Genomic DNA, 22,849 nt, shown 5'->3' on the forward strand with positions numbered 1-22,849 from the left:
TTAGAGGGAGTGGGGTATAGTGACACAGTAACAGAGGGATTGAGGCCCTGCTCAGTGAGTTTACATGTTAGAGGGAGTGGGGTATAGTGACACAGTAACAGAGGAATTGAGGGCTCTGCTCAGTGAGTTTACATGTTAGAGGGAGTGGGGTATAGTGACACAGTAACAGAGGGATTGAGGCCCTGCTCAGTGAGTTTACATGTTAGAGGGAGTGGGGTATAGTGACACAGTAACAGAGGGATTGAGGGCCCTGCTCAGTGAGTTTACATGTTAGAGGGAGTGGGGTATAGTGACACAGTAACAGAGGGATTGGGGCCCTGCTCAGTGAGATTACATGCTAGAGGGCGTGGGGTATAGTGACACAGTAACAGAGGGATTGAGGGTCCTGCTCAGTGAGTTTACATGTTAGAGGGAGTGGGGTATAGTGACACAGTAACAGAGGGATTGAGGGTCCTGCTCAGTGAGTTTACATGTTAGAGGGAGTGGGGTATAGTGACACAGTAACAGAGGGATTGAGGGCCCTGCTCAGTGAGCTTACATGTTAGAGGGAGTGGGGTATAGTGACACAGTAACAGAGGGATTGAGGGCCCTGCTCAGTGAGTTTACATGCTAGAGGGAGTGGGGTATAGTGACACAGTAACAGAGGGATTGAGGGCCCTGCTCAGTGAGTTTACATGTTAGAGGGAGTGGGGTATAGTGACACAGTAACAGAGGGATTGAGGGCCTGCTCAGTGAGTTTACATCATAGAGGGAGTGGGGTATAGTGACACAGTAACAGAGGGATTGAGGGCCCTGCTCAGTGAGTTTACATGTTAGAGGGAGTGTGGTATAATGACACAGTAACAGAGGGATTGAAGGCCCTGCTCAGTGAGTTTACATGTTAGAGGGAGTGTGGTATAATGACACAGTAACAGAGGGATTGAGGGCCCTGCTCAGTGAGTTTACATGTTAGAGGGAGTGGGGTATAGTGACACAGTAACAGAGGGATTGAGGGCCCTGCTCAGTGAGTTTACATGTTAGAGGGAGTGTGGTATAATGACACAGTAACAGAGGGATTGAGGGCCCTGCTAAGTGAGTTTACATGTTAGAGGGAGTGGGGTATAGTGACACAGTAACAGAGGGATTGAGGCCCTGCTCAGTGAGCTTACATGTTAAAGGGAGTGTGGTATAATGACACAGTAACAGAGGGATTGAGGGCCCTGCTCAGTGAGTTTACATGTTAGAGGGAGTGGGGTATAGTGACACAGTAACAGAGGGATTGAGGGCCCTGCTCAGTGAGTTTACATGTTAGAGGGAGTGGGGTAAAGTGACACAGTAACAGAGGGATTGAGGGCCCTGCTCAGTGAGCTTACATGTTAGAGGGAGTGGGGTATAGTGACACAGTAACAGAGGGATTGAGGGCCCTACTCAGTGAGCTTACATGTTAGAGGGAGTGGGGTATAGTGACACAGTAACAGAGGGATTGAGGGCCCTGCTCATTGAGTTTACATGCTAGAGGGAGTGGGGTATAGTGACACAGTAACAGAGGGATTGAGGGCCCTGCTCAGTGAGTTTACATGTTAGAGGGAGTGGGGTATAGTGACACAGTAACAGAGGGATTGAGGGCCTGCTCAGTGAGTTTACATCATAGAGGGAGTGGGGTATAGTGACACAGTAACAGAGGGATTGAGGGCCCTGCTCAGTGAGTTTACATGTTAGAGGGAGTGGGGTATAGTGACACAGTAACAGAGGGATTGAGGGCCTGCTCAGTGAGTTTACATCATAGAGGGAGTGGGGTATAGTGACACAGTAACAGAGGGATTGAGGGCCCTGCTCAGTGAGTTTACATGTTAGAGGGAGTGTGGTATAATGACACAGTAACAGAGGGATTGAGGGCCCTGCTCAGTGAGTTTACATGTTAGAGGGAGTGTGGTATAATGACACAGTAACAGAGGGATTGAGGGCCCTGCTCAGTGAGTTTACATGTTAGAGGGAGTGGGGTATAATGACACAGTAACAGAGGGATTGAGGGCCCTGCTCAGTGAGTTTACATGTTAGATGGAGTGTGGTATAATGACACAGTAACAGAGGGATTGAGGGCCCTGCTCAGTGAGTTTACATGTTAGAGGGAGTGGGGTATAGTGACACAGTAACAGAGGGATTGAGGGCCCTGCTCCGTGAGTTTACATGTTAGAGGGAGTGTGGTATAATGACACAGTAACAGAGGGATTGAGGGCCCTGCTCAGCGAGTTTACATGTTAGAGGGAGTGGGGTATAGTGACACAGTAACAGAGGGAATGAGGCCCTGCTCAGTGAGTTTACATGTTAGAGAGAGTGGGGTATAGTGACACAGTAACAGAGGGATTGAGGGCCCTGCTCAGTGAGTTTACATGTTAGAGGGAGTGGGGTATAGTGACACAAAAGGTAAGGGTAGTATAGAGAAGTAGGTTGCTAGGATAGTATTTATTGAGGGCTTAGTGTTTCGTTTTGATGACCGTTTCAGGAGAGGAAACTGAAAGTTGCTAAACGCTAGAGTTTGTCACCTGTAAACGTCATCTGCTCACTGACATAACATGTCTGTCTGTAAATAACCGATAGAACCTTCATACAAGCTATTAGTACATTAACACATTTGTATTTTGTTTCTGTGTTAAGGGATTGACCAGTTAACACGTTTGCACTGTTTTTAGAGCGTGCTGGAGCCCAAAGGGTCACCTCAGCCCCCTCTTGTGCGATACTGTGCGGTTTCCTCCATTGAACACGGCCATAAAGAAATTATAACCGACATTCACTGGCTGCCGGACTACTTTGAGGTGAATTCAATATTCGTACATTTATCATCATTACAAAAACACCAATATTTGGGTTCATGGAGCGTGATTCTCATGGTGTTCACCAACCTGCTCTCTGCTGACACCATTTCCAGAATGTCCTTAAGACCTACAACTCCCTCTCTGCCCCATTTCCCATACTCCTATCTGTCCCCGTACTCCACTCCCCCTTCCTGCTTTCTCATCCCCTTTACCCACCACGTTTCCTTCTTTTTTCTGTCACCCTTAATCCATTGTGCCCCCCGTTATCCGTCTGTCCCCATTACTCATTGAATGAGTCTTCTTCGCCCATAACTCATTCCCCTCTTCTCCAGTGACACCAAACTTCTTGTTTTTTGTCCCCCTTTCCATACCCTTTTCTTTCTGTCCCTCTTTACTCCATATGTACCCCCTCTTCTTTCTATTGCTTGTCCCTCCCCCTTGTGCTCTTTCTATCCCCTTTTTGTCTGTGTCCCCGTTACTCCTCTCTATCACTGACTTCTTTGTGATGTTTGTTTGTCTAGGTGACCAGAACGGGTTCTACGTTTGAGAATAAAAGTGGGTGCTGCGTTCAGCTTGTCACGTGTTCTCCTGATTGGTAATTCAGACTTTATAAAAAAGATGTCTAAACACACACAGAACAGGATTAGTCCCATTTAACATACAATGTCCCAGTCTGGATGTGTTTATCTGATGCTGAATCTGCTGCCATAATATATATTTTGTTTAAATACATTAATTGTAGAAATCGAACATGTAACTGTATTTACTGTATGTGAGCATTATGTTCAATGCAGACATTCTATTTACCTTCTCCTGCTGTTTGCAATGAGCTGCAATGCTTTCCAAATAACCACAAGGTATTTAACCATTTTTATTTATCATATTTTTGCTTTTATACCAGCGTGTCAGACTCTGTGTGAAATGTTAGATACTGTATACTTGCTACTTTAATTCCCCAAAGCTTATATAAAGGGGGAACAAATAAATACAATTTTTAAAAAAAAATGCTGTCAATGTATATTATTTTGTTTGTCTGAACAGCAATCAATGCACAAAATGACTGTTTTATCATACGTTTATGTGCTATCTGTGCAAACATGTTTCAAATAAAAGTTAATTTTACAAAGTCCCTGGTAGTGCAGGGGTTAAATAATTGTTTGTCTGTCTGGGCTTTTTTTTGTGAATGTATCTTTGGCATCTGTCTATAATTTCTATCTGTTTGTCTATGCATGCATCAATCTATTTAGCTTTCTCTCTTTCTGTAATGAATGTCTGCCTACATGTCTATCGTGTGAGTGACTGTTTCTCTTGTTTCCCTATGGGTTATATTACACCCATTCAGAGCAAGTCCTGCTTAGAGGCCCATCCAGGATAAAGTAGATCTGGATCACTATAACTTGGCTTTCTCTGTCCCTTGCAGTTCTGTGATGTTCTGGGATATACGATCTCATAAACCTCCAAACATAACTGATAGAAAACTAACAGAACAAAACCAGCTGGATCCCCAGGGCGTCCCTGACACATTCCGACACCTCGATCTGGTCTGGAGGCCTCTGATAAAGGTACCACAAAAATATTCCAGAAACATGACACTTTCTATTTAAACTTTGGGTCCCAGTTAATAGAGAAAGTGTCCTTTTCCATTCTTTTAAAGGAACATTATTGTCACCCAGACCACGTCTTCTCAATGTAAAACATTCCAGATTTTAGAACCTGCAATGTTTACACTGAAATAGGCGTAGTGGGGGTGAAAGGGGAGCATTTGAATTATTACTTGTTTACCCCCCGTTTCCTATTCTTGGCCATCATGGCGGGGAGTACTACATTCCCTGATGGTATTCTAGAGGCTCCACCTGAATGCAGCCCCGGCACGTGTACTATCGGAGTGATGCAATGGTAACCTGCGGTAACGATCTGACAGCCGGGGCTCAATTCTCTGCAGGCAAGTGATCTATACACACAAACTGCTTCATTAAGATAAAGTTATTTTGCTGATTAGTGTCCCTTTAATATGTAACATAAATGATGGAAACACTGCCTACATGTATTAACAGTCTCCAAATAGAAGTATTAGATGGTGGTTTTAACCCTATAGTGTCAGGAATACATGTTTGTGTTCCTTTAAATCTGATAATCTGCCATCAAACCACTCCTGTTTGTAAATCATGTCCCATTTTCGGTTTTAAGGTCACAATGTTCAAAACTGGCGCAGTTGGAGAATACAGCCCCACGAGGATCAGCCTGAACGAGGAACATTATCACTGCAGGACCAGCGGTAAGAAGACCACCACCTTAACATTAATAATCTCTTAGGAAGTGCCACCAGGTGCCACAATACAGCAGATCTTGTATAGCGCCACAAGGGGGCAGAATAACAGATCTGAGAGAGCATCACCAGGGGGCAGAATACAGTAGGTCTCGGAGTATGGTTTATGTTGATGATATAGTGTTTTCACATGGATATAGTGTGGTTTAGGTGGATATAGTGTGTGTGTGTAATGGAGCTCCCTGTACCCTGGCTGGTTTCCTCTGCCAAGGACCGCTTCCTAGCTGGAACGGGGGACAAACCACCTGATTTGACTGGGGTCCTAGAACCTCTCCGTCCTGAAACAGGCTAGGGGACTTGCTCTATCCACTCCCAGGGACTGGACGACATTCAGTCCTGGGAGCTGGAGTTCTTACAAGGACTTTCCCCGTTGAATCCTCCACACTGGAACAAACTGGAGTAGTGATTAGCCCTGTCCCCTCCCAGTAACCAGACGACACATAGTTCTGGGAGTACAAGCTGGAATGCTTTAATCTGGCCAGATGGCCTGCTTTTATACAATAGCCCCTACAAGGGGTTTCTAATCCAACATTGCAGGGAAATCCCTCCCAGGATCCTCTGTGCCTGAAAGATAATCACCAGAGCAAACACTTATAATTTAATTATCTCTCAAGGACAGAAAATATAACGATTTATAAACACCGCAAAATACACATAAAATGCACGAAAACCAAGCAAAAGTCACATCCCCAGATAGCCCCGATCTGGGTGACCAACATATCCAAAAATCACCCAGATTGGTTCCGGTTTTCCATGGAAGTCACGTTTTTAATTTTGGCAACATCCAGACGAACGATACCACCGAACATGGATATTTTCTTTTCCTGACTATTATTCGTGGCAGCATACACAAAAGAAGTTTCTCATGTTTTGTGTCTGCAAGGAACACTTTCAATTTCAGGCTCTTCCCTTTGGGATAAGTACAGCCCCGAGGACCTTCTTGAAGAATTTGGTCACCATCATTGCTCTTCACAGAAAAGAAGGTGTAGCTGTGTTTCACTACCTGGACAACATCCTGGTAGTGGCCCCAGACTTAAAATCCATGTTCCAACACAGACAATTGTTTAATTGTTTGTGTTTCCTGTCCTGAGGGTTAGAGGGAGGAGCTAAACCCATATGTTAAATGCTGCCATGATTAGCCAGGAAATATATTTTCTCTAGGTTCCGATGTGAAGGTAAAACTGAATGGATAGCAATAGAAAAAGAAGGGCTATTATGGCAGGCATTCATATACACACTGAGAGACACCCCCCCCGAAATATAGGCAGAACGTGTGTGGCAAATACAGCCACTATATATTGTCCTGTATGTATAACCACTGTTAATGTATGTGTATACCCCTTTAAAAGAACCAAGCGTGTATGTATTATGTATATTTTGGTTCAGGGGAATGCTAGCATTCGTATGCTGGCGGCAGGTAAACCGCCAGCCTGCAGGTAATCGTTTCACGAACGGTGAATTTCAACACCATTCGTGAAACAAACAGACTACCGAATGGAGACCACACATAGGAGGTCGTGTGGCCCAAATTAAGAAATGCAACAATGTTGCAATCGGTATTTAAGAGGATTCAGGGTGGCCGTCGTTCGACTACCGACCATGCGGCGGTCGGCCATTTTGTATCCTTTGTTCGTCCAGCGGTATTTGGTCGTCGAGCGCCGGGAACTAAAATCGGCTACTCGATGGCACGAATACCGCTGGACTTCCAAGCCGTTCGGGAGCCCAGGTCTTTCGGTAATGTGGTCTCCTAAGCTCAATCGGTAGTTTGAAGCAAGCAAAAGTATAATATGTATTTCGTGCGGCGTTCAGTTAGATAAGCTGGAATCAGAGCGGTACTTTCACGAAATGTGCGCTCAGACCCCAGCTATCTACCGAACGTCCAACCATGTTAATATACCGAATATTACCCAAGTTATGTATTTTAACTGTAAATTGTCAGTTCTGCTGCACGAGGGGATAATCCACTTAACTGTATATTTCAGTGGGAGTATCCCTCTCGTCCAGCAGTGCCTGATGGGAGAAATGCAATGCATGATGGGAGAAATGTGGGGAATGCCCCTGCTATGTCATTATGGAAACCCCTTGCATGGGGACCTGCATAAATGCTGCAACTTGGAATAAAGCACCCAGTTGACTCCCAGCCTAAGTCTCGTCTAGTTCTTGGGAGGGAAGGATTCGTACTACGCTACCTGGAATATTGTATGCTGTACCTGCCTATGCTGATTATCACCTGTGTTCCTGTATACCAGCGGAGACCTTGCAGATGGTACTGCCTCTCCGCTACAATTGGTGGCAAGCGACGGGATTTCAACTACCCAGCAAAGCAGCGTTCCGCGGAATCCTAAACGAAAGCAACAATTCGTGGGTTTATTTATTCGGTGGGAACCGGAACCCGGGAACACGAGGAAACTCACGAACGGCCGTTAAATGAACACGGATTACACGCTCTTAAAGAGAAGTACGCTGAAAGAGCTGTTGGAGGCAAGAGGAACAACAGCCAGCAGCAAGACAAAGGCTACCCTCATAGCAGAGCTAATGGAAGGGGATAGAGCCGCAGCTGCTGCAGCCCCTCCAAGGGAGGAGGAGCAAACGGAATTTGAAAGGGAGTACAGAAGCAGGATGGCTCTGTTCTCCCCAGCAATGGCTGACCAGATGGCTGACAGGGTTTACAATGATGTGCAGGACTACATCATGCTTCGAAGGTCGCAGATGACCCCCCAAACGGGAGCCACATCACCTGTTCAGATCCTACCAGGGAAACCAAAACTTCCCTACCAAGCTTTCAAAAGCTATGCAGAAGCCGATGGAGAGGTAGACGACTACCTGCAGGATTTTGAGAGACTATGCCATTTGCACAATATCAGCGCGGAGGATCAGGTACCCCTACTGGCAGGGAAATTATGTGGTCGCGCTGCAGAGGCATATGTGCCGTACCAGATGAGGACAGCACAAACTATGCCAAGGTAAAACAGGCCATTCTAGCCAGGTATGCAATTACCTAAGAGGCCTACCGGCTAAAGTTCCGAGAACTTAAGAAACTACCCAGGGACACGCACACAGAATGGGCACATCGCTTACAACGGGCAGCCAAGGGGTGGTTGGAAGCCACCCAAGTAACCACCCTAGACGAACTGTTCCAACTTATGGTGATAGAACAGTTCTTTGAGGGACTATCACCACATTTGCAAGTTTGGGTGCGAGATCGGAAGCCACGCACCCTACAAGATGCAGCCCAGCTGGCCGATGAGTTCCAGGATGTCAGGAGGGAGCAGCGGGCCCAAATAAAAAAACACATACGGGCCTACAACGCCAGTACCAGCCGTACCCACAACAGTACCAGCACGCCCGGGAGTAAATAATACATTTACACCCCCAGGTATCCGGCTCGACCCCCTATCCGATGCCACACCTGCAACCAACAGGGACATGTGCAGCGGTATTGCCCCCGCAACCGACCACGTCCCAGCTGGAATGCCCCGGCACCCAACCAACGAGCCGCGGTGCACTGTGCCCAAGCCGAGCCCTACCAAGTACCTGAAGAACCTCTGGGTACGTTGCATGAGGTAAACCCGGTCCAAGCCGCCTCTGGCAAGGGCACAGGCAAGAGGTACAGATGGAGGGCAGAAAGGTACAGGGGTTGCGAGACTCTGGAGCCACTATAACGCTGGTCCGCAACCACCTGGTACCTAAAAGTCACCTCACTGGGGAATGTGTGGCAGTACGTGTAGCAGGGGGAGCAATCTATAAGATACCTACTGCCAAGGTACACCTGAATTGGGGAGCGGGGAATGGAAATGTGGAGGTGGGCCTAATGCAGGATTTACCAGCGGATGTTATTTTGGGCAACGATTTGGGGGAGCTGACTTCAGCTTTTGTTCCCCAATCCAATATACGAGAAGCTTATCCGGTTGTAACTCGACAACATATACATAGACACAGAGGGGAATGAGATACGGCTGTACATAATCTAAAACAGGAACAGAAAAAGATACATAGTGTAATACAGCAAAATAAAAGATAATGCGCTGATACAATATTGAACTCACAAGATCAAAGTGAATAAATCGCCAGAACAAGTGCCTGCCCGGATAAACTTGGGCGGCTGGACGTCTCCACTCTCCACTGGAACTCCAAGCGGACCAAAAAATGGAATGAGACTTCAATAGAGGTAGGTAAAATAGATATGCAAATTTATTGTAATAAAGAGGCTATGAATTTTAGCCGTATTGGATAAAATAAAAGCAAAAAAGAGGTCCTACTCGTTTCGTTCCTATGCAAAGGAAGTTCCTCAGGGACCAAAATACAAATCAATAAAATCAATCAGTACAAAAATGCATACAGTGTTATCCCCCCCAATAAGTCTCTATAAATAGGACTAAGCCTTTAGTTCATTGGTGGATCCGGTGGGAGTTACCCTTAATTCATGATCCTGTTCAGTTGTGGAGTATCCATCAAACTTCTGGTGGTTCTGGTGTGGAGAAGGTGTTCCGACGATCAATCTTGGCGCCAAACGATGAAACCGGAAACCGGAAGTAACAATCCGTTTGTACTTCCGCGTTCCATTGCCCTGTGCGTTCCAACTCATAAATGAAAAACGGTTAGACATGTTGCCACCTAGAGGTCGCCCAGGATATAGCAATCTTGATGTTAATAGAAAATAAAGCATATTTATGGCATGTTGCCACCTAGAGGTCGCCCAGGATATAGCAATCTTGATGTTAATAGAAAATAAGCATATTTATGGCATGTTGCCACCTAGAGGTCGCCCAGGATATAGCAATCTTGATGTTAATAGAAAGTAAAGCATATTTATGGCATGTTGCCACCTAGAGGTCGCCCAGGATATAGCAATCTTGATGTTAATAGAAAGTAAAGCATATTTATGGCAGGCGATCTCCTAACAACAGAGAGTGATTACAGTCAAAATAGTCAGATTTAAAAAACACAAAACTCATAAATCAAATTGGTATTAACCTAATACCCTCCTATTACAGTTAAATGCAAGAAAATCTCAGTTTACCCTTTATCAATAGAATATGTTAAAAAAAATAATCATATTCCATATATATTATCAATATTATGAAACTCTCTAGTGTGACATTTTAATGTTAAACTAAATCAGTCCACCATGTGGATCATCTTACAACTCAAAATGTCATATAACATGTAAGATTCTAAAATAATAATGTTAATTAGTGGTGTCGTATTAATGAACGACTAGCAATCTAATAAGGTGTTATTTATAATTAATATTTTGTAAATCAGAAAATTACTTAAAAATGTACTAAGGTAACACCTTAATACAAACCATGTCATTAAATTCATTTTAAGTGTGAATTTATATTATGTGAATTTATTTTTTGATTCCATATAATCATGTGTTTTGTATATTCAAGATGTATAAATCATAACATCCATAATACAAAGTGCTCCCAATAGTATATCTTAATGGTCTAGTGATATCCTTCTATTGAATAACTTTAGTAAACCTGTTCCTTAAATTTTGATGATGTGAATTTATCTCACGAGATACAAATTTCCTAGCCCTTATATAAAGGGAGAGGAAGAAAAATAGAAAATCCTTCCCACCAAGGCACTGCTGTGGGGTAACCAAAGGAAAAAAAACACTTAGATTAATCGAGGAAACATATAAGATCTATATCATGATTTAGTCCCTTAGGGTGAAGGGTCTGGAGTTTATGTATCCAGAAGGTTTCACGTTGTGATAGTTTCTTAAGTCTATCTCCTCCCCTCCAGTAGGGTAATACTCTTTCAATTCCCACACACTTAAAGTTGGAAAAAGAAAAATGGGGACAAGCATTACAGTGGGTGGGTACAGAGTGGGTCTCAAGTTTTTTTTTTTATATTATTGAGATGTTCCATAAACCTTATCTTGAGAATCCTTTTAGTACGGCCCACATACTGCTTGCCACACGGACACTGCAGTAAATAAACGACAAAGTCCGTGTGGCAACCAATATCCATCTTGATGTTAAACTCTTCTCCTGTACTGTAACTGCAGAAAGAATTTGTTCTGGATTCAAAGCTGGTGGTACAGGCCTTACACGTGTTACATCCTCTAAAGGATCCTGATGTTTTAGAGGCCTTTTGATTTATTGATTTAAGGGCATAGCTGGGAGCTAGCATATTTTTAAAATTTCTGTTCTTTTTGTAAATGACTCTGGGTAATTGTGGTAAAGTGGTCCCCAACACCGGATCCTGTAACAGGATTGGCCAATGTTGTTGTAGACATATTCTAATTCTATTGTGATCGGTATTGAATTGTGTTAGGAAAGCCAAGGAGAATTTTTTTTCCTCCTTAGACGTATCAGTCTGAGGTTTGTCCCCCAGTAACTGGTTTCTATTGACCTGTTTAGCTAACCGAATCTCTCTCTCTAGAGTGTTCTTTTTGTAACCTTTCTCTATTAATTTATTTTTGACATGTGTAGATTGGATGTTAAAATCCTGGCTATCGGAGCAATTGCGCCTTAAGCGTGTGAATTGGCTTTTTGCAATGCCCCTAAGCCAGGGTTTATGATGGCAGCTACGCTGGTGAACGAACCCGTTCCCGTCAGTAGGTTTGAAAAAGCACTTGGTTCTGATCTCTCCTTTGTCAAGGAACAAGGTGAGGTCCAAAAAATGGATCTCATCCTTATTCCAGACAGGGGACAGTACCAGGTTATAGGTATTGGAATTAAGAAAATTAACAAATTCCTGAAATGAAGAAGAAGAGCCTCGCCAAATGATAATAACGTCATCTATATACCGCCGCCAGAGCACCAGGTTCTCCCTCCAGTCATGACCAGACCACACATATAGATCCTCCCAACGTCTCATGTAGGTGTTGGCATAACTGGGGGCGAACCTGGTGCCCATGGTGGTCCCAGTGGTTTGTAAGTAAAATTCACCATTAAAATAAAAATAATTGTGTTTTAAAATAAAATTAACTGCACTCAAAAGAAATTGTTGGAGATTAGCTGCTAGATTAGTGTCCTGTGTCATAAAGTGATTTAATGCCTCCACTCCCAGTTCGTGATTGATCACCGTGTAGAGAGAGGTCACGTCTAGCGTAGCCCAACTATACTCAGTGTGCCACTCAATGGACTCCAATTCCTGCAAAAAAGATTTGGTGTCCTTGATATAGGACAAAGCTCCTTGAGCATATTTTTGCAAGAAAGAGTCCGCAAATGCTGACAAATTTGCAGTGAGTGAGTTTACACCACTAATAATTGGGCGTCCAGGGGGGTTGGATAATCTCTTGTGTGTTTTTGGAAGAAAGTAAAAAATGGGAATAACAGGATTTTTTTGGAACAAAAAATCAAAAAGATTTTGTGATATGATGTCATTATTCTTGGCTTCCTCTAAAAGATTTTTCAGCTTTTGATTGAAAAGTGAAGTGGGATCACTGTTGAGGATAACGTATGTTTCTTTATCTCCCAAAATATTGGAGGCTTCCTCCAGATAGTAGGCAGTAGTCATAAGGACAATCTCCCCCCCCCCCCCCCCTTGTCGGCCTCTTTAATGACAATGTCATCTCTTTCCATTAACTTTTTTAAAATACTATTTTCCCTATGTGTAAGGTTATGGTCGCGTGGTTTTTGTTTGGTTGTAAGAGTATGAAACTCCTTTTCAACCATACGCTCAAATGTCTCCAAATGGGATCCTTTAATCGGAGCAGGAAAGAAGTGTGACTTAGGTTTGAATCTATGGTGGATGGTACTTCTATCATTTGTACCCACATCAGTGCCTGAATGGGAAGGATTTAACAAAAAATGTCTCTTGACCGTCAAAGAACGTATATATTTTTTGAGGTCAATGTATAGATTAAAATCATTAGCAACCTGATTGGGAGCAAATTTCATTCCCTTCGAAAGTAAGTTAATTTCCTCCTCAGACAGTGGTACATCCGTCAAGTTAAAAATGCCCTTTTCTTTTTCTTTTTGTCTGAGGTTACAAGGTTTATGGGAAATCTCACTTAGTCCTCCGTTCGTACCCTTTTTGAAGGGGTCTCTTGTTGGAGAGCGGAGAACCTGTTGGGATGTTCCCAAGTATCTGCCCTGGGTTGAAAGTAGTTCGTAATGGTTTTTTCTTTGGGACCTTTTAGACGTCCCTGAAAATTTTGTTCCCTTTCATTAGGTTGTGAATGGTTACCCCAATGGTTAGTATAATTTCTAGTATTCTGTGTGCGATGTTTAACAGTCTCACTTCTTTCAGGAGATGTTCTCCCAGAGTTGTCGTAAGGATTTCTCCCTGGGAGACGCTCTAAACTTTCTGTTAGTGGTTCCCTGATGGAGAGGGCACAAAAATACAAACAGTATATATATATATATATATATATATATATATATATATATGATACCTCCAAATTAGTGACAATGGTATCTAAATATACTTATACTTATCTGGTGTAGTTAAAACAGCCTCTCAAGGTCGTGGCCCAGTTCCTGACCTTTTACAACATATACATAGACACAGAGGGGAATGAGATACGGCTGTACATAATCTAAAACAGGAACAGAAACTCGACAACAGGCTCGCACCACAGCACCACCTAACCACTCTGAGGCTCAGGTAAGCAATGTACCCCCCATGCCTAATGTCACTCCCTGGGCGTCCCCCTTAGAATTTGGGTCAGAAGTGGCTCTAGATCCCTCTTTAAAACTGTACAAAGACCGGATAGACAAAAATCAGGCCGGGTTCGAGGGAGAAAGGTATATCTGGGATAAGGGACTTCTATATCGCCAAGCAGAGAAAGTGATAGCCGGAGCGATTCCCATCCCCATTAAGCAATTAATTGTCCCACGGAAATATAGATTGGAGCTGCTGCGCATTGCGCACGATATACCCTTGTCAGGTCACTTGGGGATTAGCTGGACCAAACACAGGTTAACCCAGAATTTCTTCTGGCCAGGTATCTCCCAAGATGTGCGGCGGTACTGCCAGACCTGCGATACCTGCCAGAGGGTAGGGAAGAGGGGTGACCGTTACAAGGCCCGGCTACGATCCCTCCCCATAATTGAAGAACCCTTTAGCAGGGTCGCAGTCGATATAATAGGGCCCCTAGCTAAACCTAGCCCCTCCGGTAAGAGATATGTGCTAACGGTAGTGGACTACGCCACCAGATACCCTGAGGCAGTGGCCCTGACCAATGTGCACGCCGAAACGGTAGCTGATGCCCTAATGCGAATCTTCTCCCGCATGGGATTTCCCCGGGAAATTATTTCGGATAGGGGTACTCAGTTTACCGCCGAAGTGATGCACCAGCTCTGGAAACTATGTGGGGTGCAACAAATTTTTAACTCCGCATACCACCCCCAGTCCAACGGGCTCTGTGAACGTTTCAACGGCACTCTCAAACAGATGATCCGAACGTTCATGGATACCCAAAAAGACTGGGAAAGGTTCCTTCCCCACTTAATGTTCGCCTATAGGGAGGTACCCCAAGAATCCACCGGATTCTCCCCTTTCGAACTTCTGTTCGGGAGGAGAGTGAGGGGCCCCCTCGATTTAATCTGGGAATATTGGGAGGGAGAAGGGACCATTAATGGTACCCCTATCGTGCCATATGTGCTTGAGTTTAGGGAACGCTTGGAGGCCCTGACTCAGACTGTGCGCGACAACCTCCAGGCGGCCCAACGACGACGGCGCCGATGGTACGATAGGGGAGCCAGGGACCGCAGCTTTCAGGTGGGACAAAAAGTACTCATATTACGACTCGTCCACAAGGACAAGCTGCAGGCCTCCTGGCAAGGCCCATACAAGGTAGTCGAGCAAATATGCGATACCACCTATGTGATCGGCCCGGTCACCGGCACAGGGGTTAGACGCATGCTCCACGTGAACATGCTCAAGCCCTACCAAGAGTGGACAGAGGAGGTCACTGCGATCTGCGCGTCCGCAGCCGAGGATTTCGACAACTTACCTCTCCCCGATCTCTTAGACCAGGAGGGCCAGACTGGAGATTTGGGAGAGATACAGCTGGGGGAGCGGTTAACCGCCCCAGAACGGACTCAAGTCCAAAACTTAATTAGGGAGAAAAGGGCCACTTTCTCTAACTTACCCGGATACACCCCCTTAGCCACCCACAAAGTAGAGACTCTGGACCAAACCCCCCTCCGCCAACCTCCTTATCGTATCCCAGAATCCGTAAAAGGGAGTATGCATAAAGAGGTTGCGGAGATGCTCCAGCTAGGAGTGATCGAGCCCTCGGATAGCCCTTGGGCCTCCCCAGTGGTACTAGTGCCGAAACGGGATGGAACGACCCGTTTCTGCGTAGACTACCGGAGGCTCAACGACAAAACCACCTCCGATGCTTACCCGATGCCCCGGATAGACGAGCTCCTAGATAAAATGGCCAGAGGCCAGTACCTCACCACAATAGATCTGTGCAAAGGGTACTGGCAAATTCCACTAGCCGAGGACGCCATCCCCAAGTCGGCATTTGTCACCCCGTTTGGCTTGTACCAGTTCAGAGTCATGCCATTCGGGATGAAAAATGCCCCGGCTACCTTCCAAAGAATGGTGGATCGGCTACTGGATGGGTTTCAGGAGTATGCTTGTGCATATCTAGATGATATCACCATCTTTAGCTGCTCCTGACCTGAACATGTGACCCACATAGGAGCCGTACTAGACCGCATCAGGGAGGCAGGATTGACCCTCAAGCCCAGCAAGTGCCACATAGGGATGGCCGAGGTCCAGTATTTGGGACCACTGGGTAGGCAGCGGTCAGCAGAAACCCGAGCCGGCCAAGATAGAGGCCGTCGCCAAGTGGCCAACCCCCCGCACTAAGACCCAGGTGCTAGCGTTTTTAGGTACCGCAGGGTACTATCGTAAATTTGTGCCCAATTACAGCGCCCTCGCCAAACCCCTCACTGATCTTACCTGCAAGAACTTACCTAAGATAGTAACCTGGGCCCCAGAGTGTGAACAGGCATTTCAGGTACTTGTGAACAGGTACTTTCTGCTCCCGATCCAACTAAACGATTTCTCGTTTATACAGACGCTTCTATGTTTGGATTGGGAGCAGTACTGAGCCAAGTCGGAGCGGATGGCGGCGAGCACCCAGTGGCTTATCTAAGCAGGAAACTTTTACCCCGGGAAGTGAGCTACGCCGCCATTGAAAAGGAGTGCCTGGCTGTGGTGTGGGCCCTCAAAAAGTTACAACCCTATCTATATGGACAAGCTTTCTCTTTACTCACGGATCACAACCCGTTGGTGTGGCTGATCAGGGTGTCCGGAGACAATGCCAGGCTGCTGCGCTGGAGTTTGGCGCTGCAGCCTTTTGACTTTACCATCCACTACCGCCCTGGGAAACAGAACGGCAACGCCGACGGGTTATCCAGACAAACAGACATTGATAAGTGATCCGTGAGTACTCTCCCGGACATCCCCAAGCCGATCCGTTAGGATCAGACTGTGTATGCCGGCTTGGTTCTGGGGGAGCATTGTGGCAAATACAGCCACTATATATTGTCCTGTATGTATAACCACTGTTAATGTATGTGTATACCCCTTTAAAAGAACCAAGCGTGTATGTATTATGTATATTTTGGTTCAGGGGAATGCTAGCATTCGTATGCTGGCAGCAGGTAAACCGCCAGCCTGCAGGTAATCGTTTCACGAACGGTGAATTTCAACACCATTCGTGAAACAAACAGACTACCGAATGGAGACCACACACAGGAGGTCGTGTGGCCCCAATTAAGGATTGCATCAATGTTGCAATCGGTATTTAAGAGGATTCAGGGTGGCCGTCGTTCGACTACCGACCATGCGGCGGTCGGCCATTTTGTATCCTTTGTTCGTCCAGCGGTATTTGGTCGTCGAGCGCCTGGAACTAAAATCGGCTACTCGATGGCACGAATACCGCTGGACTTCCAAGCCGTTCGGGAGCCCAGGTCTTTCGGTAATGTGGTCTCCTAAGCTCAATCGGTAGTTTGAAGCAAGCAAAAGTATAATATGTATTTAGTGCGGCGTTCGGTTAGATAAGCTGGGATCAGAGCGGTACTTTCACGAAATGTGCGCTCAGACCCCAGCTATCTACCGAACGTGCAACCATGTTAATATACCGAATATTACCCACGTTATGTATTTTAACTGTAAATTGTCAGTTCTGCTGCACGAGGGGATAATCCACTTAACTGTATATTTCAGTGGGAGTATCCCTCTCGTCCAGCAGTGCCTGATGGGAGAAATGCAATGCATGATGGGAGAAATGTGGGGAATGCCCCTGCTATGTCATTATGGAAACCCCTTGCATGGGGACCTGCATAAATGCTGCAACTTGGAATAAAGCACCCAGTTGACTCCCAGCCTAAGTCTCGTCTAGTTCTTGGGAGGGAAGGATTCGTACTACGCTACCTGGAATATTGTATGCTGTACCTGCCTATGCTGATTATCACCTGTGTTCCTGTATACCAGCGGAGACCTTGCAGATGGTACTGCCTCTCCGCTACAACGTGTCAGTGTGGAGGGGCACAAAGGATAGTTGTAAATTGTAACGGATCACCTGGCACCCCGACTGGGTACCTCCGTTAATGGATGCTCCTAGTGCTTCCTGAGGACTCCAAGCACTCTGGCAGACACCACAATCACCGAATCCGAGAAACCTTTTAAATTCTCCCAAGCATATGAATGATGTAGACCATTGAATAGGAACCATACGAATAGGCTTGTACTCCTAGCAGTCAACTGGAACAGCATGCAATAAATCCTTCCCCCCAATAATGAGACGACACATCACTTTGAGGGTAAAACAGGAACTCTGGACTGGCTCATCCAGCCTGGCTTTTATTACACTAATCCACATACAGGCCACACCCAGGGGGAGGCATAAAATAACCAATCACATACATGGTTCAGCCCACACATCCCCTCCCCTCAGATAACATTAAACCCAATTATCCGGTACACTTTTTCAGCCAAGTTCTGGATGTACCCCAAAACCCGGGGGTACACCTTTAAATCCAGCATCGCTGGATAGCCCTTATTCAGGGGGACAACATATCCAAAATTCAAGTAATTCGGATGAATGGTTCGTGAGATATGGGGTTCCAAAGATTTGACCGACCGCATGGGTAAAGTATCCGAAAACAGTTCCATGCATTTTGGCCCTGCGGTCGGTCACAAACAAGGGAATGAAAACAGGCGAATTGCCTGTGTTATAGAGCCTGGAGAGGGTTTGAATGAATTCCCTTGTTTATGGGGTTCTTTCTACCGAACGGCGGGTCATTCGGTAGTTTCCATACGAATTTCTGGAAGTATGGAGGTCTCAGCGGTGTTTGCCTAGTCAAGTGTCCGATTTTAGTTCCAGACACTCGACGGCAAAACACCGCTGTTCGGTAGTTTAAGATGGCCGCCGCCACGTGTTTGTTTCCCGAATGGCGGCCACCCAGAGGACAAAGAATACATTACACTGATTGCCAATTACCCGTTTGCAACATTGTTGCAAACTGTAATTGGAGGCACACTTATTCCTGGGTGGTCTGGTTGTTCGGTAGTTTCACTCAATATAATAAATGGAGTGATTCTACCGAACAATCAGATGAATGCTGCATACATATCCCAGGTTAAACTTAATACACATATAATATTACAGGCAGTACACTAGAATATGTATCACAGTCTTAAAGGGACAGTAGTCCCAAAAGTCCCAATATGTCCATAGATGCTGTTAAAAGGGCCAGTAGCAGCAATATACAGTACAATATGCCCCAAATAACCCAGGGGCCATAGTCAGCAGGTAGGAGGCTAGCAAACAGGCTTCTCCAGGGCCCAGTGGCGAGGTTGGTTTCGCCACATTTCTCCCCTTTTCCAAACAGACTAACAGGGTACCTGACCTCTTGCCGGTCAGGGCCCTTGTTAGTCCAGCAGCCCACCCACAAAACAGAAACAGCAGTACAGCCCACCCACAATAAATGGTTACTACACCTGAGTAAGAGAAAAACTTGTCCAGGTCCAGGTGCCTCACCATGGCTGTGTGGGGGACTGGTAGGCTGTTTTGGTGGGTTGCTGAGTGGGCAGAGCCCAGCGGTGCTCTGCCTTGGTGCCAGCACTACCCCGGGAGTAGTCTGGTTGGAGCCTTGCTGGAGACCGACTGCCTCCCCTTTAGCTGCGCAGCTCTGCTGCTGGAGACCGACTGTCTCCCCTTGAGTTACACAGCTCTGCTGCTGGAGACCGACTGTCTCCCCTTTAGTTACACAGCTCTGCTGCTGGAGACAGACTGTCTCCCCTTTGGCTAAACAGCCCTGTTGTGGGGGGGCAGGACCGACCGTCCCTACCCCCTGTGCTGGAAGTGCAGAGACCACGGTCCCATCTGCACAGGTGTGGGGCTTACAGTCTCCCCCTGGTACATTAAGCTGTCGCTGGGGAGAGGTGGTAACCAGCTCCTCTCCCATTAGAACACTCTGCCCATCGATGATCCGTCGCTGGGGAGAGGTGGTAACAATCTCCTCTCCCATGCCTACTTTCAGTCTTTGTGGAGGGAGACCGACTGTCTCTCCTCCCAATTCAGTGTCCTGCTGCTGGGGAGAGGTAATAACAGGCTCCTCTCCCTGAACCGTAGACTGCCGCTGGGGATCTGGGCCAACTGCCCAGCATCCCTGTAGGGCCGGTAGAGAGATCTCGGTCCCATCTTCACCTGCCATCTGTGGGTCTCTCCAGGACCAGTCTATGAGGTCCCCAACTTCTGCAGCTGGTAGTGAAGCAGGGGGTACCTCAGCCACCTTTTCCCAGCTGTAGGCTAGCAGGTCTGGGTCTGCCACCCAGTTTTCCCGGTCTGCGTCCCTGCTCTGCGGCTGGCAGGAATTTAATAGTTCTACATAGTCCATCTCCAGCTCTCGTTCCATGGCAGCGAAACGGCGGAGGTCTTTGCCCAGTCCAATAGATCTCGGGCCCTGTATCATCTCACCTCGGTAATGAAAGATAGCCCAGTACCGTGACTCTGCTGGACTGCCGAAGTCGACATCCTCCACTAAGGCTTTCCACAACAGGCCAGGGCTCGTGTAGTTCTCCCCCTCTGGCTGGATGCCCTCTGCCCTCCACGTCTCTGGCTGGACAGTGCACCACCACAGTGCCCGGTATGAGGTGTCCAAGCTCAGTTCCCTTTCCACGAGGTACTCGAGTTGTCTTACCCGCTGCCCTCCAGGTTGGTCTCCCAGAAGCGGCATCCGCCAGGCCATTTGTTCCTCCAACCGGTATGCGACACCAGGAAGGCGCTGCTGCCGTTGATACTGGACTTCCTCCAGGGCATCGTACCATAATTCTATCCGGGCATTATCTCTCCATTCTAATTCACTCTCTTCCTCAGGTGTGTGTGTTGCCCAGGGGTCTATGAACCCCATTTTCCCAAATCTTTATGTAAACAGGGACGCTGTATGCACACCAGCGTCGCCCTCAATTGTAAATCCAAACGCACTGTGTCTCCGAGCTGCTTTACCTCGCACTAGGACGCCATCCCACCGCTTGCCACCAATGTAACGGATCACCTGGCACCCCGACTGGGTACCTCCGTTAATGGATGCTCCTAGTGCTTCCTGAGGACTCCAAGCACTCTGGCAGACACCACAATCACCGAATCCGAGAAACCTTTTAAATTCTCCCAAGCATATGAATGATGTAGACCATTGAATAGGAACCATACGAATAGGCTTGTACTCCTAGCAGTCAACTGGAACAGCATGCAATAAATCCTTCCCCCCAATAATGAGACGACACATCACTTTGAGGGTAAAACAGGAACTCTGGACTGGCTCATCCAGCCTGGCTTTTATTACACTAATCCACATACAGGCCACACCCAGGGGGAGGCATAAAATAACCAATCACATACATGGTTCAGCCCACACATCCCCTCCCCTCAGATAACATTAAACCCAATTATCCGGTACACTTTTTCAGCCAAGTTCTGGATGTACCCCAAAACCCGGGGGTACACCTTTAAATCCAGCATCGCTGGATAGCCCTTATTCAGGGGGACAACATATCCAAAATTCAAGTAATTCGGATGAATGGTTCGTGAGATATGGGGTTCCAAAGATTTGACCGACCGCATGGGTAAAGTATCCGAAAACAGTTCCATGCATTTTGGCCCTGCGGTCGGTCACAAACAAGGGAATGAAAACAGACGAATTGCCTGTGTTATAGAGCCTGGAGAGGGTTTGAATGAATTCCCTTGTTTATGGGGCTCTTTCTACCGAACGGCGGGTCATTCGGTAGTTTCCATACGAATTTCTGGAAGTATGGAGGTCTCAGCGGTGTTTGCCTAGTCAAGTGTCCGATTTTAGTTCCAGACACTCGACGGCAAAACACCGCTGTTCGGTAGTTTAAGATGGCCGCCGCCACGTGTTTGTTTCCCGAATGGCGGCCACCCAGAGGACAAAGAATACATTACACTGATTGCCAATTACCCGTTTGCAACATTGTTGCAAACTGTAATTGGAGGCACACTTATTCCTGGGTGGTCTGGTTGTTCGGTAGTTTCACTCAATATAATAAATGGAGTGATTCTACCGAACAATCAGATGAATGCTGCATACATATCCCAGGTTAAACTTAATACACATATAATATTACAGGCAGTACACTAGAATATGTATCACAGTCTTAAAGGGACAGTAGTCCCAAAAGTCCCAATATGTCCATAGATGCTGTTAAAAGGGCCAGTAGCAGCAATATACAGTACAATATGCCCCAAATAACCCAGGGGCCATAGTCAGCAGGTAGGAGGCTAGCAAACAGGCTTCTCCAGGGCCCAGTGGCGAGGTTGGTTTCGCCACATAAATGATTTCCAGGTTCAGATAGACCACCAACCCGACATTGTGGTGGTGGAGGATACAGGTCTGTATACAAACATGACAATCTCCTCACTGCAATCTGATCCATCTTCCATAAAGGCATCCATCCTGATTACTTTGCTCCAGTTACATGCTGCTTACCGAGAAGTACCGAGTACACCCCATGCACACCATCTGCCAGTCCAATGCATCTTGTAGAGCAGGATTAGGTTCACAAAGCACATGTAAACTAGATTATGTGGCGGCTTCCCCTAAGGGCTTCCTGTCTGACAGCCACGTGTAGGTACGGAAATGACGTACAAAGTACTGTTAATCAATATCCGAGCGACATGTGATCATCCTGCCAGCTTAATGGACGTGTCTGTTATGCACACTTTAAAACGAATAAAAACGAACCTTAACAATGCATTTATACTACTAAACGTTACAATCTCTGCAGCAGTTACACACGTAGCCTGCACAGCGTACAAACTAAACCCCATTTAATGTTTTTCTTCCAGAGAAGCTGCATAGCCAACTGAGAGAGCAGAGATCAGAGGGGGGAGCTGACTACAGGAAATTAAGAGTTTTCTCTGGCAAAAATCCCAAGGCTCTGGACAACATCAACACAAAGTTCTTTGCTGGAACAGAAGTGAGTTTCTGGCTGAGGAGACAGGACTTTATCCTAAAATATAGGAAAATTCTCTAACAAAGTCACAGCGTGCAACTGTCATAATCACCATCGATAGTGAGTCACAGTGTGCAACTGTCATAATCACCATCGAAAGTGAGGGTCACAGCGTGCAACTGTCATAATCACCATCGAAAGTGAGGGTCACAGCATGCAACTGTCATACTCTCCATCGAAAGTGAGGGTCACAGCGTGCAACTGTCATAATCACCATCGATAGTGAGGGTCACAGCGTGCAACTGTCATAATCACCATCGATAGTGAG

The 22,849-nt window shown here is 46.3% G+C and overlaps 1 protein-coding gene across 1 annotated transcript in view; it reads left to right on the forward strand.

Moving 5' to 3' along the window:
- The window catches only part of DNAI3 (dynein axonemal intermediate chain 3), a 102,919-nt gene that overhangs the window by 47,651 nt on the left and 32,419 nt on the right, over positions 1-22,849 (forward strand). Inside the window, exons 11-15 of the mRNA XM_063427295.1 lie at positions 2,670-2,792; positions 3,314-3,387; positions 4,213-4,354; positions 4,980-5,067; positions 22,415-22,545. Coding sequence (XP_063283365.1) covers positions 2,670-2,792; positions 3,314-3,387; positions 4,213-4,354; positions 4,980-5,067; positions 22,415-22,545 — 558 coding nt within the window. The remainder of the gene's footprint in view (positions 1-2,669; positions 2,793-3,313; positions 3,388-4,212; positions 4,355-4,979; positions 5,068-22,414; positions 22,546-22,849) is intronic.

Source organism: Pelobates fuscus, chromosome 7, assembly GCF_036172605.1.
Source record: "Pelobates fuscus isolate aPelFus1 chromosome 7, aPelFus1.pri, whole genome shotgun sequence".
Classification (NCBI taxonomy): Eukaryota; Metazoa; Chordata; class Amphibia; order Anura; family Pelobatidae; genus Pelobates; species Pelobates fuscus.